The 16,299-nt window shown below is 50.3% G+C and overlaps 1 protein-coding gene across 2 annotated transcripts; it reads left to right on the top strand.

Annotated features, from left to right (window-relative positions):
* The first annotated feature begins 3,195 nt into the window (after positions 1–3,195).
* Positions 3,196–12,402, top strand: ednrba (endothelin receptor Ba). Of its 2 annotated transcripts, none has more exons than XM_061840144.1 (10): positions 3,196–3,381; positions 3,710–3,933; positions 5,831–6,109; positions 7,496–7,906; positions 8,334–8,446; positions 9,013–9,217; positions 9,572–9,721; positions 10,360–10,493; positions 10,555–10,663; positions 11,147–12,402. In XM_061840144.1, exons 4-10 carry the CDS (start codon positions 7,508–7,510, stop codon positions 11,282–11,284), a joined length of 1,248 nt encoding a protein of 415 aa, XP_061696128.1. In that variant the 5' UTR covers positions 3,196–3,381; positions 3,710–3,933; positions 5,831–6,109; positions 7,496–7,507; the 3' UTR covers positions 11,285–12,402. The 2 variants fall into 2 exon arrangements, with proteins under 2 accessions (XP_061696128.1, XP_061696127.1); XM_061840143.1 differs by having other exon boundaries at positions 3,196–3,396.
* Positions 12,403–16,299: the final 3,897 nt, after the last annotated feature.

Raw genomic sequence — 16,299 nt, 5'->3', positions numbered from 1 at the left:
CGGGGTCACTTCAACACTTCAATCCGGAGGGAAGAAAATGATGCGCCAACGTTTGCTTTTCAACTTGTGATTAACAATCAAGCAGTTTTTCCAAAGTCCGGACTGCTCGGACGGCTTCCGCTTTATGCGAGCGCCACGGATGAATACGGACCCCCCGGTCCCGATTGCTCCTTTTCTTCAGCCTGCGTCGCTTCCGACTTTTGAATCCGAATTTTCTTCTCCTGACGTTGTCCAAATTGGCTCGGGCTTTTCTCAACTTTTCTTTCCTGAAGGATGTTTTGGTGTCAGTAATGATTTTGCAGTAATTCTGTTTATAAAAAAAAAGAAGAAGAAGAGAAGAAGAAGAAGAAGAAGAAGGGGAACGTTTAGCCTCCCGCTTTGCAGCGACGATTGTTTGAGTGCATCAGTGCATCTTTTGATTGGCGATATCTTGTGACTGTCAGGCGAAAACATGCGCCAGCTCATCAATACGCATGAGTGCAGAAGAGAGGAGTTTCCTAATGTTTCCCTCCTGATTTTCTGTGAAAGATTCCGGGGCTGGGGGGCCGGTGGGGGCATTCTGGCTAAGATGTGTATCGCTTGCGAGCTGTTCCGTCAGTTCGGCTGCAATTTATCACACGTATAAGATTTCGTTGGCCAAACATTGGAGCGTTTGCTTTTCTGGGGAAGAATTTGTGCGCGCTGTTTTTTTTGTCTTCCTGCCTGTTTGGATGACTGCGATCTTCACAACAAGTTTTGGCAACTTGTACTCGTCTCGTGAGTCGAATTGATGTTCCACCTTGTAAAGCAAGTCAACCCCCCCCCCCCCCTCCCGGGGAAGAAGCGGCCAAATAATCATTTGCGAGGCGAGGCACCGCCCCGCACGATACCGTTGATGTTTTTGTGTGGCGGCCATCTTCGTCCCCCGACCGCAACCCTATTGAGAACCTGTAAAAGGAAGCCGTACGTATGGGGGTGGACGTCGGTACACCTCCGAGCGGCATCCCTGCCTCGCATCCTCAAGTGAGATGCACACAGAAACCAGAACTTACAAGTTGCGGGGCTGTAGAACGAGGCCAGCGTGGAGAAGTGCAAAACGACAAACCAGGGCAAAAGTTGCAAATCATTCATTTGACTTCAAAGCCAGGACGAGAGGGTCAGGCTTTGAAGATGGCCTCGTCTCGCCAATCCGCAGACGGCAGATCGGTCGGATTGAGGGGTCCCCGGCCCAGACCGGGAGACGTGCCCTGGCTCGTCCCCGGGGGAACAGAACAGACCGGAACAGTTCACCGGGAAGGCGTCCGACTCGGGTGCCCCGCGGGCTCGTCTCAACGCGGAGGAGCGGCGGCTCCGCTCTGAGTAGTTGCGACGACAAGTGGGAACAATCTGGCTCGTTCTTCAGCCTCACAGGGATCGCGTCTTCAAAAGTCGCACTCGGATCGGCCCGCGGAACATTTCTTACCTTCTCCACTTGTAAACTTGTTGTTGAATTGCACTGTTTTGGCCAAAGGTGCCATCGGACACAAAGCGTACAAAAGTCAAGCTCCCAAAAGGGGCTTGGAACATCAAGCCAACCGCTGTGCAGATTAAGTCTTATTAGCAAGTTTCTTTCGGCTTGTCCCTTTCGGGGTCGCCACAGATGAACGCACATATCTGTTTGGCACAATTTTTTACGCCGGATGCCCTTCCTGACGCGAGCCTTCTCGGGGAGCTGAGGCCCCAGTGGGATACGAAAACACAACCCCTGGTTTACCAAACCAGTGCTCTAAACCACTGAGCACCACGGGGCCTCTATTAGCGTCTGGTTTTTTTTTTTTGTTTGTTTTTGTTTTTTTAATGTACACAGCAGAAGTAAAAGTCACGTGAAGCTGAGGAGGCCTGCCAGTCATGTGACATTACAAGAGGAAACGTTAGCTAATGGACACACTGATACATTCATTATGTCTCGCACATAAAAAAAAAAAAAAAAAAGAAAGATGAGAGGGAACCGAGTTGTTCTTTTCATCTTGCGCTTGAAAGGCTTTTTGTTGGTTGCTTTGCACGCACGCATCCAAACGGACTCGTTCACAAGCAGCAGCATATGGCCACAAGTTCCTCATATTTCATCTGTCACATTTCCCATATCAGCATTTTTCAAAAAGCTGTTGAAAGTAAACAAATAAAAAGATGGTCCAGAAATGTCGGTACCCCCCCAACCCACAATGAGACGCCCGCCGGCCGTTGGCCCAGGTCTGGCATCCAAGCGACTTCCGATTCTCCCCAGCCGCCATCCCCAGGTTGCAGCTCGACTTCGGTTCTCGGCGCTACACATCGGTCCCGTCCGTCCGCGAGTACAAAGCGTAGCCGACGTGTTTCGGCACTGAGCCGCTGTACGCTTCCTGTTTTTCAGCTTTTGAAAATGTTTCCGGGGCCACACGGAAACCGGATCACACCCAAGTGTTTGAAGTCTCGTCTAAACGAAGAACCTCAGACGAGAAACCATCTCCCCGTAGTTGGGCCTCTTGGAAGCGGACCTCGGGAAAACCGCCTTCCCGTCCACAAAGAGTCGCGTTGTTCCTTTCCGCTCGCGGGAACGTCGCGTAGCACGAGGCCGCCGACTCGGCGCCCGCACAAAGTACAATCGATGCAATACGCCCAAAACGTATCCAGTGGAATGAATTTGCAAAACGACGACATCCACACGAATAATCCAACGTTGTCTTACGGTAGGAGCATAACTTTAGACATCCCGTGTGTCACACCACTTTTTCCAAAATTGGTTTCGAAAATGACCTCAGGGTTGTTTGACAGAGGTCCCGCTGTCCCGCATTGAAGTTGGGGCCCGGGGGGGGGGGGGGCGCGATACAAATCCAATCAGAGGTTCGCTTGTTTGTCAAAGCGGATTCGCTTAGGTAACGAAACAATAAACAGCTGACAATCTTGCTACACGCACACAGGAAAAGTGCAGAAAGAAATATCATTAACCCCCCCCCCCAAAAAAAAAAAAAAAAAAAATCCCATCCTGCATCCGTTTGCGGAGCGTGGGTGAAAACCTGACGGTGTAGGTGCATGTAAAAACTAAATAAAATACAGACCGCTACATTCGTGGGGCAAAAATGTTGAAGTCATAAAATGTGTCATGATTGGAATTTTGGTTGCGTTGCCAAAAAGTGGAGGCGAGAGGGGGTGGACTCCGGCGGCAAGGTGGGACGGAAAAGGCCAACACTACATTTTTTAAAAAAAAAAAAGTCCAATACTCTGAATTCACACTTGAAATAAAGTCACTCCAAACAGAAGCCGACAGCACGCAGGAAATTCGGAACCGACCAAACGACGAGGCACACCTGGACGTGACGCCAACGGCTGCGGGGAGCCGACGGGTCGACGCGAGGACGAGGACAGCCGGAAACAAAAACCCAACGGGTCAGACGTATGGAAGTAGGATTTGAATTTGAAATGGAAAAGTTGCATTTCAGTGTAACTTTTCAATGTTAACAATTCACTGTCTGAAATTCAACCGTCTGTGCCACCAGGCAGGGTTACTTCAGGTCAGAACTGAAGAGCCAGCCAATGGCACAATTTCAGAAGGCCAATTGTAGCAACTATTGAAAATGTGACATTTCAAATTCAAGTCCCGGTGGCACTTCCATAGAGACGAGCCTTCAACACGAAACACAAAAAAATGGAAGCGCAACTTTGCGTTTTACTTTTTCCCCGGACTAAATTTGTTTATTTTTTTGTTCCTATTCAGGAAGGGAAATGAAACAGTTGGTCGTCCTTCTTGTCCCTCGGCAGATGTTTTTGGGGGTAATCGGGGCCAGACCCAACCGGAGCCGAGGGAACACTTGCGGTTCCGACGGCCCAAATGAGCCACTCGATGGGCTTGCGTGGTTCGATGATGCTGCAGAATCTTTGAGCGGGCGCGACGGAACCGTCCAACGGTGAACTCGGAAATTCTTCACCGGTGAGCCAAAGGTGTGAAAAATTTTGAAGAGGTTCTGTTGTTGTTTTTTTTTTTTATGTCGGAAAAAAATGATTGCTTTGAAACTCTTCTGTTCGTCCTTTTGGGGACAACCCGAAAAAGGGAAATATTTGGACGAATATGTCATTAAAATCCAACATATGGGGGAAGGGGGGGGGGGTAATCAACAGGTTATTATAGATTATGCATTGTTGTTTTGGGGGGAAAAAAACTATTTTGTCAAGATGGCAAACGGAAAATGAAATACCACATGGAGGGGAAGAACCCGAACAAGAACGCCGCTCGTCCGACGTGAATGCGCTTCTGGCTGCTGTGAAGGGCAAAGGTCCGAAATAACGACCGCTGGGCGGAACTCAAATATTGGAGCGCACGCTAAAATCAAAACGCGGGTGACGGAAGTCGTCGGAAGACGGCCCAACGCTTCTGTCGCGATCACGCGACTGGGCCCCGATGGTGGACTACGGCGTCGTGGTTTGAACCTGGGAAGGACTGACAAAAGTTCTGCGTTTGAATCTCGGCCTAGAGGTGGCATGATGGCGCCGCGCTCGAGTGGGTTTCCTCCCATGCACGAAAATTCTTTGCGCCGTCGTTTATGTTCTGCGACTGACGCTCTGTAAACTGACCGACGGACAATATCGGCGACCAATCGACATTGGCTGATGCTGGAAAGTTGTTTCGTCTCCAAGGAGGAAGACGACTTTGACAAAGGAAATCATGCAGCATGTGGAGCAGCAATAACATATTTCTTTTTTATTCAATTGTATCTTGCGAGGCCCATGTAATAAAAAAAAAAAAAAAAAAAAAATCATCATCCCCAAAAGGCAGACTTCTCGCAAAAAATGACTTGCAACATCATCGGAGGTCCATTCCGTCCATTGGACTTTTCTTCACTTTGACTTCCTGATTGGAAGACAAAATTTCCTTTTTATTCTTTTCTATATGTGCACAATTTTCCCTGTAGTACGCATTCATTTAACTCTAGATCTGGAGCATGTGCCTTCTTCTCCGCCGCACCCCCTCCCCTCCCCAAAAAAAACTTTCATTCTTCCAAAGGGTTGATAAACAATACATTCAATTCCATTGATTACTGCTCCCCTTCCCCCCCCCCCCCCCCCACACTATACTTTGTGTGAAAAGTGCCAAATCCAAGTTTGCAAGTCTTGTGCAGCCACAATCAAGCATTTTGGTCTGCTGTTTTCGCCGAGATGGAGAAACGCCAAACCCTTTGCGTGTTTTCACCAGAATAAGACCGAAGCTCACCTATATGAGCAACGTTAGCTTCCCAGGCCGAGAGCTGAGAACCAGATCCAATCGGTACCTCAGTGACGCTCACATGACTCTTTGCATTTTTCTACTTTACGCCGTTGAATGTTGTGTCGTTCAAAAGAAGACACGAGTGTGCATCCGCGCGGTTGGTTCGACCGCCTTCCGCTCATGGTCGAGTGTTACAGGTAAAGAAAAGAAAAAACTTCTTTGAGGGTTGCCGATTCTTGACCGGATGATGACGTTGTCCGCTCCGGTCGAATTTGGGATTCCCAGCCATTTTTTTTTTTTAACTTTGGGTCTTGATCGGAGCCGTGCGAGCCTCCCGCGGCCGCAGTCCGCCGACGTCGGTCATCGCTATCGGTGCAAATCTGGTTCATATCGGGGGTCAAATCTCAGGCCATTTGCCGCTGCCCTCCGCCCCCCTTGACAAAAGCGCGACCCAGGAGTCGAATTCAGGGAAAACGCCGTCTCGTCTGTGTCAAGGATTAGTTGATGTGTTTGCAAAGAGATAAACCAACGTGACGCACAAAAAGAGAGAACGTTTCACACTGGCAACAAACCCTGGAGCGATTCCCTCCACTGGAATTTGGGTTGTCCTGTTCTCCCTCCCTCCCTCCCGTGCAGTTGTTGCAGTTCCTCCGCGCCTCCTCCAGATCAAACGAGGAGTGGTCGGGGATTCGGGATGGGGCCAGCTGACTTTGGCCCAGCGCTGGGACGGAAGAGGATGAGCGCGTTCCCGCGGCTGCGATCCCCCCCGACGAGCTCAGCCGCCCGTCGGACGTGAGCGACCCCCCCCCACCCCCACCCCCCACCCCGCCCCCTCCGATTCCCTCGCCGGAGGACCTTTGAACTGAGAGGTCGGGGTCCTCGGGGAGCCTTTTCCGCTTCTGCGAGGACCAAAAAGTAAGTCGGAGCTTTGAAAATTGGGGGCGGGGGTTGCTTGTGATGACCTGTCGTGTTCGGTGGGGTCTCTGAACTTTTTCTTTTTTTTCTGCGCAACGGGAGAATTAGAAAGACGTTGCGTTGTGATCAATACTGGAAAGGCCAAAAGGTTGCAGAATGTTACGGCATCGAAACGTGACATCAGGAGAGGAAAGGCGCTGCCACGCCCTGCGAGATTGAACACAGCTACGAGCAAACAGGACAGGGCGGGGCGGGGCGGGTTGGAACCGGACCACCACATTCGTTCAACTCTTTCAAATATAAACAATTTTCAGGACCCTCCGTCATGGAGGTCCCGTTCGGCGTCAACCTGCTTTTAGGCGGAGCTCTCAACGTTTTAGACGCAAAAGATTCTGTCTTTCGTGCCCAAATTTGAGCCGACCCACTTACTCTAACGACCCATCCGTCCATTTTCTGAGCCGCTTATCCTCACAACGGTCGCGGGAGTCCCAGAGCCTATCCCAGCTGTCAACGGGCAGGAGGCGGGGTCCACCCTGAACCGGTCGCCAGCCAATCACATCGAGGCAAACAGTCGGACTCACAATCACACCGACGGGGCAGTTTAAAGTGTCCAATTAATGCGAGCATGTTTTTGGGATGTGTTAGGAAACCGGAGTGCCACGCAGGCACGGGGAGAACATGCGCACTCCACACAGGCGGGGACGGAATCGGACCCGGGACCTCAGAACTGGGAGGCCAACGCTTTACAGCTGGTCCACCGTGCTGTCTATTCTAACTGCTTTAAAAAAAAAAAAAATAAACTGTTTAGGAATGCAAGTAAAGATGTGCATGAAATACCTTTTACAAAAAAAAAAAAAATACAAATCAACTACAGTTCAGCATTCAAAATTCAATTTTGATCAATTCTGCTCGATTACACAAACATGGGACAAGGAGTCGGACCCAAATCCAGGACTCCGAGGCAGCGGCATGATGTCCAGGGTGGTACGATTCCAGGCAGAGGTCGTACGTAGGTAAGCGCTCCAAAAAAGTCCGCGGCACAAGAACGCGAGGTCAGAACTAGACTTGGCTGCGGCCGAGAAAACGAGGCAAATTCCGGACACAACAGACGCTCGTGTACTCGCGTAGTCTGGCAGGCGCAGGTGAGGAGCCGCTGCCAGTGGGCGGCCCCCCCGCAGGACAGAAACAATGCTAACATTTGAGTAATTAGCAAAAAGCCGTCAACGAATTCCGTCACTGGGGAACGGGATCTTTGGTGCGCGTCTGCCAACCGACCGAACCTCTTCGCTCGGTCCATGCAGGACGGACCCAGCGGGATGAAAAAAAAAAGAATCGGAGCTAACGTGGCCGGCGAGCGTTGACGCGGCCGCTCTGTCTCACTTTTAGGCATTGACCGCCATGAAGAAGACTTTTTACTACTTGGCCTTGCTGCTGCTGGGCCTTCACTCGCCGACGGCCGGCGGGCAGCTGGAGCCCAAAAACCGAAGCCCCCCCGACTCTCTGGCGGGAGTCGTGGAGCGGGACGCGCAGGGTCCGCTGAGGCCCAACATCAGCGCGCCGCGGCGCCGGACGCCCCCCATGTGCAGCGCGCCCACCGAGATCCGCGACACCTTCAAATACATCAACACGGTGGTGTCCTGCCTGGTCTTCGTGGTGGGCATCATCGGCAACTCCACGCTGCTGCGGATCATCTATAAGAACAAATACATGCGCAACGGGCCCAACATCCTCATCGGCAGCCTGGCGCTGGGAGACCTGCTCCACATCGTCATCGGCATTCCCATCAACGTTTACAAGGTGAGCCGCGGACGGAATCCGTCAAATTTCAGTCAGACAGTTTCTCGCACTAATGTCGGGGATTTCATCGTCGCGAAATCGTCCCCCGGGCGTCGTCCGCTGTCGTCCATTCCCAAACCCGAAGGGGGTCCCGCGTTTTTTCGGAGCATCTCCATTTCCAAATTTTTGTCTCCCGCATGTTACGAGCCGAATAGTTTGAATGTTTTGAATGTGTGTGTGTGTGTGTGTGTGTTTTTCCTTGGGGGAAACTGTTGATTTAGGGGGGGGGGGGGGGGGGCCCTCACGGATGTGGACACGCGATCGCGATAGAGCTGACGCTTCCGAAAGGGGCTCAAGATGGCCGACACTAAAGAAACGTGGCGGCGTTTTCCCGAGTCCGAAGTGTCTCCTGCGGTTGAACTCTGACCTTTGACCCCTCTCCCCGCAGCTCCTGGCGGAGGATTGGCCCTTCGGGGTGGCCCTGTGCAAGCTGGTGCCGTTTGTCCAGAAGGCCTCCGTGGGGATCACGGTGCTGAGTCTGTGTGCGCTCAGTATTGACAGGCAAGCCCACCTCACCTCTCCGAAATGTTTCGTGCGCTTTGGAGTAGCCGACGCGCTCGGACAAAAGTGCATTGGGAATAGTTACGGTTGCCTCACTAGCAGCTAACGTTAGCAGCAAACTGGCCAAAAAGCGGAAGGAGACGGTCGTCCCCGTTGGTCGGTCGCACCGACGGCGGGCCCGCCGGGCAAGAGCGACTTCGGCGCCGCAAAGCTTCAAAATCCAGCATTTTTTTGAAACTATGTGGACTCCGAGCGAGCCTTTTTCCACATCCCAAAACATTTGTCGTGAGCCAACTTTGCAAAGCGTGATAGAACTTGGCGGGTGGGCGGCCATTAATGCCAACCCCCCCCCGAGACTTGATGGAGGAAAACATATCGGACGTACGACAACACGTTGAGATTCCCGTCAACAAAGTTTCACGTTCGGATTGGAGAAATGGCCGAAGAGCCGTTTACGGGTATCGTAGGAAAGGGAAAAGTAAGGTTCTACATGGAGCGCCCGTCAAAATGCCAGCATTGCGCCCATCGAGATGTCCAAGTCCAAATGGTCGGCTCCACTCACGCAGGTATCGCGCCGTGACCTCGTGGAGCCGGATCAAAGGGATCGGCGTTCCCAAGTGGATGGCCATCGAAATTGCGCTCATCTGGATTTTGTCCGTCACCCTGGCTGCGCCCGAGGCCGTCGCGTTCGACATGATCACCATGGAGTACAAAGGAGAACGGCTGAGGATCTGCTTGTTGCACCCCGTGCAGAAAACGGACTTCATGAAGGTAAGCCGCCGAGCACGTTCTGTTCACGCTCACAATCAGAACCGTCTGTCCCACCTACGCAAACTTGTCGGCGCAGCTGCACGCGCACCAGAACAGTCCGACGCTCCGAACGTATCAAGCGCCACGTCGAGCGCGGTCCGGCCCGCCTCCGGGTTGGCCGAACTCGAGCCGATCCATCGCTTTCTTTCATTTCTGCAACCACACAGCCACGTGCAAATCTTGCTTCACGTCTTCCGCGGCCATTCAGAGACCAAAGTCAAATGTTACATTTTTTTGTTGTCCTTTTAAACGGAGCGCGTCAAATAGTCTTCCCGCCATTCCCGCCTTGCTGACTCCCCCTGTGATTCTTGCTAGTTTTATCAATCGGTCAAGGACTGGTGGCTGTTCAGTGCTTATTTCTGCCTGCCGTTGGCCTGCACGGCCATTTTCTACACTCTGATGACCTGCGAGATGCTTCGGAAGAAGAACGGCGTCCGAATCGCCCTCAGCGACCACCTCAAACAGGTTCGTTCACCAAAGGGTGAGGAAACCGCTCATTTGACTCCCCGATGGCACACGTTATTGTAATCGCCGCAGTTTCTCATTGTTATTACAAATCCATTTCAGATTTCTTGAGAAGATTTTGTTGCACTTTGTCATCGTCTCGTGGGCGCATTCACTGATCACGCTGGTTGTACTTTAAGCCACAAAACTTTTAGTCACAGCTCCGGGAACTGAAAAATACACTCGGCTGTGTGTTTGACCTCAGATACTCTTAATCTCATTTAAAAAGATTTTAAAAAAAAAAAAATATATATATATATATATATTTTTTTTTTTTTTAATGATTTTTTGTGGTTGTGAGGGGCGTGGCCAGGCCACTGCCCTGGAGCTGCTGTCGGAGTCTTTTTGTTTTGTTCTGTTTTAACTTCATCCAATGGTTAAAACACACACAAAATGACCCCCCCCCCCTCCCCTCCCCCCAAACCGGAGCCTCTTGAGAGGATAATCACTTGAAATCCGTCCGAACACGAGACTCGCACTCTCGTAGACGATTTGCACGAAAAGGAAGAAAACGGGCTCTTTGTGCGCCGCCAGAAGTCCCGACGGGACTCCCCAAAGGGAAAAGAAACAAAGCCACTTGTTTGTGTTTCTGTGGGCAGCGGCGGGAGGTCGCAAAGACCGTCTTCTGTCTGGTTCTGGTCTTCGCTCTGTGCTGGCTGCCCCTCCACCTCAGCCGCATCCTCAAACTCACCATCTACGACGAGAAAGATCCCAACCGCTGCGAACTGCTCAGGTATGCACGTGCGAAGGTGAAGTGCGGGATTCGTCACGGACGCCGTCTACGCCTTTTGCAGTTTCTTTTTGGTCTTGGACTACATCGGCATCAACATGGCGTCCGTCAACTCCTGCATCAATCCCATCGCCCTCTACATGGTCAGCAAGCGATTCAAAAATTGCTTCAGGGTGAGCAAAAAGCTCCGTCGGAACAAAAGTCAACACACCCTTGATCCAATGTCTGCTTTTTCTGATGAAAAAAATTACGCCCCCAAAAAAAATGAAAAATATGTGCGAAAATGTTCCACGGAGCGATGAAACAAAGGCTAACTTTTGGCCCTTGATTCGGAAAGATAGCACAAGTGTCGGCGGCGTGCTCTGGCCTGCTTTTCTTCAGATGGTGAGGACACAAATTTTCAGGCTTCTGGGAAGAGAAAAAAAAAAACAAAGGCAGGAAAAGCCTACCCGAGCATCTAAAAATGTCGGGCTTTAAGCTGTGGCAGATGTGGGCCGACTTGGATTCCTCCCCCAGTTAGAAGAGGGTGTGCAGACTTGCGAGACGACATTATTGGATTTCGCTGGTTTCTGTCGACTTAAGCGCGACATTCGGACGAGGGTGTGCAGACTTTAGCAATCCACCGAAAGTTACTTATTTTGCGTGACTTCCGGCAGTCCTGCCTGTGCTGCTGGTGCCTTCCGGCGGAAATGCTGACGGCGGACGACAAGCAGTCGTGCGTCAAGCTGAAGGTGACGGAGCGCGCTTCCGACCAGAGCAACTCTCGCGTCACCAACAAGTCCACCAGCGCCTGAGCTGCCCCCGAAGACCGGGCCGCGAGAACCGCGGGGTTCGGACAGGCGGAGGAGGCCCGCGTCCGTCCGCGACGCGCCGCCGAGTCTTCCCGCTCGCAATCGGACTCGTTCAACGACGGCAAAATCGGGACCACTCGAAGCAAGAAAGTCGGCTGACGGAATTTGAGGACGACGAGGACGACAATGAGGATGAGGATGAGGATGAGGATGAGGATGAGGATGAGGCGTTGTGTAAGACCAACCGTGAAAATACGGAAACGGAGAAAAACCTGCCGGTCGGCGATTGAGCTCAAAGCGAAGGAACCGCAAGTACAAGATGGCCGCAGGTACTCGACATGTGCGCTCAAAGTGGACAAGGGGGAGCACTACCCGCAGAAGGTCTACTTGAGAGTTTGTGTAAATACATATTTGTTCTCCCTTTGCGCAACATAAAGTTACATTTTTTTTTCTTTCCAACTACTGGTGTGCTTTTAAGCGTGTTAAGAACGTTCAGCTCTTTTATTATCCTGTTTGATATTATTGATCCTCATCTTCATATTTGAGGTTTTGCTTTATTTGTCTTGAGTGCAGCTGGCGAACGCTTCCCCATTTCTTCCATCTCATAATTGCTGTAAGTGGCTCATTTTTCTGATATGACTTTTTTTGAATTATTGTCAGTTGGTCCTCCTCCTCCTCCTCCTCATCACCATCATCATCATCATCATCATCTTCCTCCACCCTCTCGAGCGATATTTGCCCGCGATCATTTTTATTATTATTTTTTTTTTTTTTAATGTTTTCTGGAGATGCAAGTGACATTTTTGGATTCGTCGTCTCCTCGGACTTCTTTGAGCTTTTCCAGTTGCTGCGTTTCCAAACTGTCCCTCTTTGCCACGCAAACTGTTTTTGGGTTTGGCGCCAAACCACCGGAGAGGGCCCGGTGGCGCCGTCGCAATACACCAGAGGGATCTGTGATCAGGCAGCCGTTTTACATTCCGAATACGTGATTTCCGAGATGTGAATCAATGTGTGTGAATTTGTGAAAATGTCACAATCCTTATCGATTGTATCAAAACGAAAGTGATGTCATGATGATGAATTGATGTACTTGTACCTTACAACAAATCCCGCAAGATGTATCAAGCCGTGCGCGTCTTCACTGCACTTTTGTCTTGAAGTGTACAATATTTGAACGGGCCAGCAGGAGTTAAAATTGCCTTCACGGTCCACGGCTACGTTTTGAAATCATCAACAACCTTTTGAAAGCGGGACATTGGTGCAAATTGTACGAATACGACCCGCGTGCGACGGCAGGCGGGCCAAAACAGAAGCGCGTCGCGGTCTGGCTATCCGGAGCCGAGAACCTTCCCGCGGGCCAATCGGCCGTCACGCGCGTCACACGAACGGTCGCGGAGCCAAAGAAGCGCCGGCTCCATCTTGTGACCGCTCAGCTTCTCCTTTCCGGGTCTTCCTTCCTCGCCTGGCGCTCTTTACTTTGACCCGACTGCAAGATTCCGCATCTAATGTGCGAAATGTGTCGCCTTCACCCCGTGAAATCCTTCATTTGGGCCGGACCCACAAAGTCATCGAGTCATATCACAAAGAGTTGCCGTTGGTGTGTATTGGACTTCCAAACGAATGCAGGAAGTGTGTTTTCCGCGATCCGGGGACGACATGGCGGCGGCGGCGGCGGCGGCCCCGCGGGCTACATTTGGCATTTTCTTTGAATCGGGGAGGTCTGCGGGAAACGTCACGCGACACAACAGACGTTGTGCATTCCAACAATGTTTGGAAATTCCAAAAAAGCTGTCAAACAATTCCAAGATGCAGAAATCTTGTTTGAGGTCACGTTAGCAAAAGTTTACAACTGGCGTCAACCTTTTGGTTGGGGTTCGACCTGACGTGTCACCAAAGTGCGTCTGGAAGACTTCGAGCTACTCTGGAAGCATCGCATCCATTTCTCTGCTGTTCTGTTTTGTTTTGGGTTTTTTTTTTTTTTTCCCCCCGGTCACGCGCGGTCCGTTTGGCCCCGACGGCAAACATTTTTCACATTTTCTTCTCGGAGCAGCCAACATTTGAAGAGTTTGTTTTCAAAACGAGACATGGGCATTTTTTCTTTTTTTCTCATTTACGAAACTCGTGCCAAAATGATCCATTATTATCGGAGCTGGATAATTTTGGCGCGAGTTTCGTAAATGTAAAAAAAAAACAAACAAACTCTTCATTTGCTTATTTACACGAGCTGATCCGACGAAGACTTTCCAGATTATTTTTGCCAGATTTGTCTCGAATACTCGGAGAAGCACCTTTTGCTGAAACTTTGACAGTTAAAGGTGGGGGGCCATACGCTATACAGATGTCCCCCCCCCCCCCCAAAAAAAAAAAAAAAAACCTCCTTTTGCCTTCAGTGCCTCTGGAAGTTGTACTTGACTGGAGTACACGCCCGTCTGACAGAAACGCAGTGATTTACAAGTAAAACTTTCCACCAAGAGACTGAAATCCTTCACGTCACGTCTTTTGCTTTTCAGTCTGGCAGCAACATCTGGGGAGGAACAAACGCGGTACGACTCCAGCAGGGTACAAGCACGCCCGCTACTCGGAGGTACTTCGGGGGTGTTGAACCCGTGTTGAACTAAAGCGCAAACAACAAGTTCACAAAGCAGAAAACACAACGAGTACGAAAGCAACGCGGACGTCAGATGTTTTGCGCATACTTGTGATGTTTTCACACCGTTTGTGGTCTCCACTTCCCCGCTGACATTTTTTCACATGCAGGGGATGCAAGATAGTACAAAATACACACAGACACACACACACACACACACATAATCCGGCATCAAAAAGAAGCGAGAGGAATTCATCCCGTCCTGCCGGCCGGCTGACATTCCGCAGCTTCCCGAGCGTTTTCATCTTCCGTCGGCAGATGTTCTGAATTTGAAGCTTTGGGACCAGAAGAGCAGGCAGGTTGAGCAATTTCATGAAACTTTTATTTCATAGGACGTTAAAGACAGGAAATGAGCGGCAGACCAACGCGGGGTGACGGCGACGACGTGAATGAGCGCCCACGCGAGTGCCAAATGGAACATTTTGCCTTTCCAAAGGGAAGAAGGTTCACTTTTGTCAGACACGCTCACAAGGGTTTATCAGTCTCTGAAATGCTGAAAATTGCTGCGTGCCCGAGAGCGCATTCATTGACGGCGCTAAAGGTGAAAACGCCTCAACTTTGGTGTTGGGAACGAGAACGACGGCCATTAAAACCTTCCATTCCCGGAACGCAGATTGCGACTCGGTGGCCGCTTGGCCAATTGCCGGCATCGACTGACGCTTTGCTTTCCGTCCTCGTGCGGGCCTCTCCTACTCGTTCCCACGACTCGATCGACTTTATTCCTCTGCAGTTGCCACAGCTCTGCGCGTGGCCTTTGTTCTTGAAAATGCAAACTAGTACACTTTTCCTCCATTCTTCAGGGATCTTCTCGCCGGCGACTAATCAACAGTGATTAGGTTGGTCAAAAACAAATTGCTTCCTTACCTCCACCGTTATGTCATCAGGACCGGGCGTCTTTCCATTTTCCATTTTTCATCCCCCTGACTGATCCTTCCCACTCGCCTCTTCTACTCTTCCTTCCTCAACTTCTCAAAGTATTCTTTCCATCTATCTGTCACACACACTACACGTTTCCATCTCCAGCCTTAATCACCCTTACCTGCTGCACATCCTCCCCTGTGGAGCTCCTTCTCTCCTTCGTTCGCGTCCAACCTGGCGTACCCTCCCCACCTCTACCTCAAGGGGGGGGCGTCGGCATCACAACAGGTACTTTTGCTCAAAGGCTCGTCACTGCTCAGCGATAAGCCTCAATGGCGAAGTGGAGGATCGACGGCCAGCGCGAGCTTGATGTTCGAGGCGGAGAGATGAATCAACTAAAAGGCATCATATCGGCAAAAGAGCCGACGCTGGGCAGTCGTCGCTCACGCCTTCCACATTCTAAGTTGAGAGGCCAAATCCACGATGAGCAACCTTCTGGGATGTTTGGTAGCTTAGCCTCTGACTACATTGTCCGTCGCGTACGTCCATTTTCTACCCTCTGAATTATGGCGAAAGAAATATGGAGATGATCAAGCGCGTGATCGGTCATTTACATCAACCAAAGCTGCATTGACCCCAAGAGCAAAAAGCGGCATTTGGAGTTTCTTATCACGGAAGATGATCAAAGTCAAAACTGGAATATGACATTTTTGTTGTTAATGTTGTTGCTTGACTTTTTGCTGTTTCTATTTCTGTTTTTGGTGCTGCTGCTGTTATTTTTGATGCAAATCTTTCCAATTCTGCTCCGTTTGACTTCTAGCGGAAGATTAATTCCACATTCAAGCAAATTTATGAGGCATCCGAAGCGGCGATATGAAAACAAAGCACGATTGGCTGCAGACAAAAAGCCCTGAAAGGCATTTCTAGGCCCTACATTACTACTTTCTATGTGAAATTGTAGACTGCTTGTACAATAATTTGACTGGCGAGTTTGCGCTTCGATTAAAAAAATAAAAGAGGAAAGGAAGCTGTAAAGTTATCTTGTGCCACTAGGGGGAGTCAACGGCCTTTCATTCCGTGTCTCGGAAGAACAACAATTTTTGATAAAATGGCAGTTACGCCTCGAGCGTTACTATACCTAAACCAACATTTTCCACATCATCAAGATATTGGGGGGGGGGGTTATCATACTTGTAGCTTAAAAAGGTGTCATATTGTTCATAGCAAAAAAAAAAACACGCACTGTGTCTCTTTTGACCAAATTCCAAGTGGGTTGCTTAGCTGACTGCTTTCCATTGCAAATACGACCGTGTTTACATTTGCTCCACACTGACAATCGTTACTAAGGGTTACCTTGACTCACAACACAGGTAACCAATCACAACTCACTTGGTGGTGGGGGGGGGGTGAGAATCTGGCAAATCTACACCGACTCAGATTCACCTTTGTGAATATTCCACAATAAGAAAGTGAAGCGGATGACGAACGATGTCTTGTTGTCTTTTGGATCGTC

This window comes from Syngnathoides biaculeatus, chromosome 13 (assembly GCF_019802595.1).
Source record: "Syngnathoides biaculeatus isolate LvHL_M chromosome 13, ASM1980259v1, whole genome shotgun sequence".
Classification (NCBI taxonomy): Eukaryota; Metazoa; Chordata; class Actinopteri; order Syngnathiformes; family Syngnathidae; genus Syngnathoides; species Syngnathoides biaculeatus.
The sequence above is the reverse complement of the archived record's forward strand: the minus strand, read 5'-3'. Positions and strand labels throughout refer to the sequence as shown.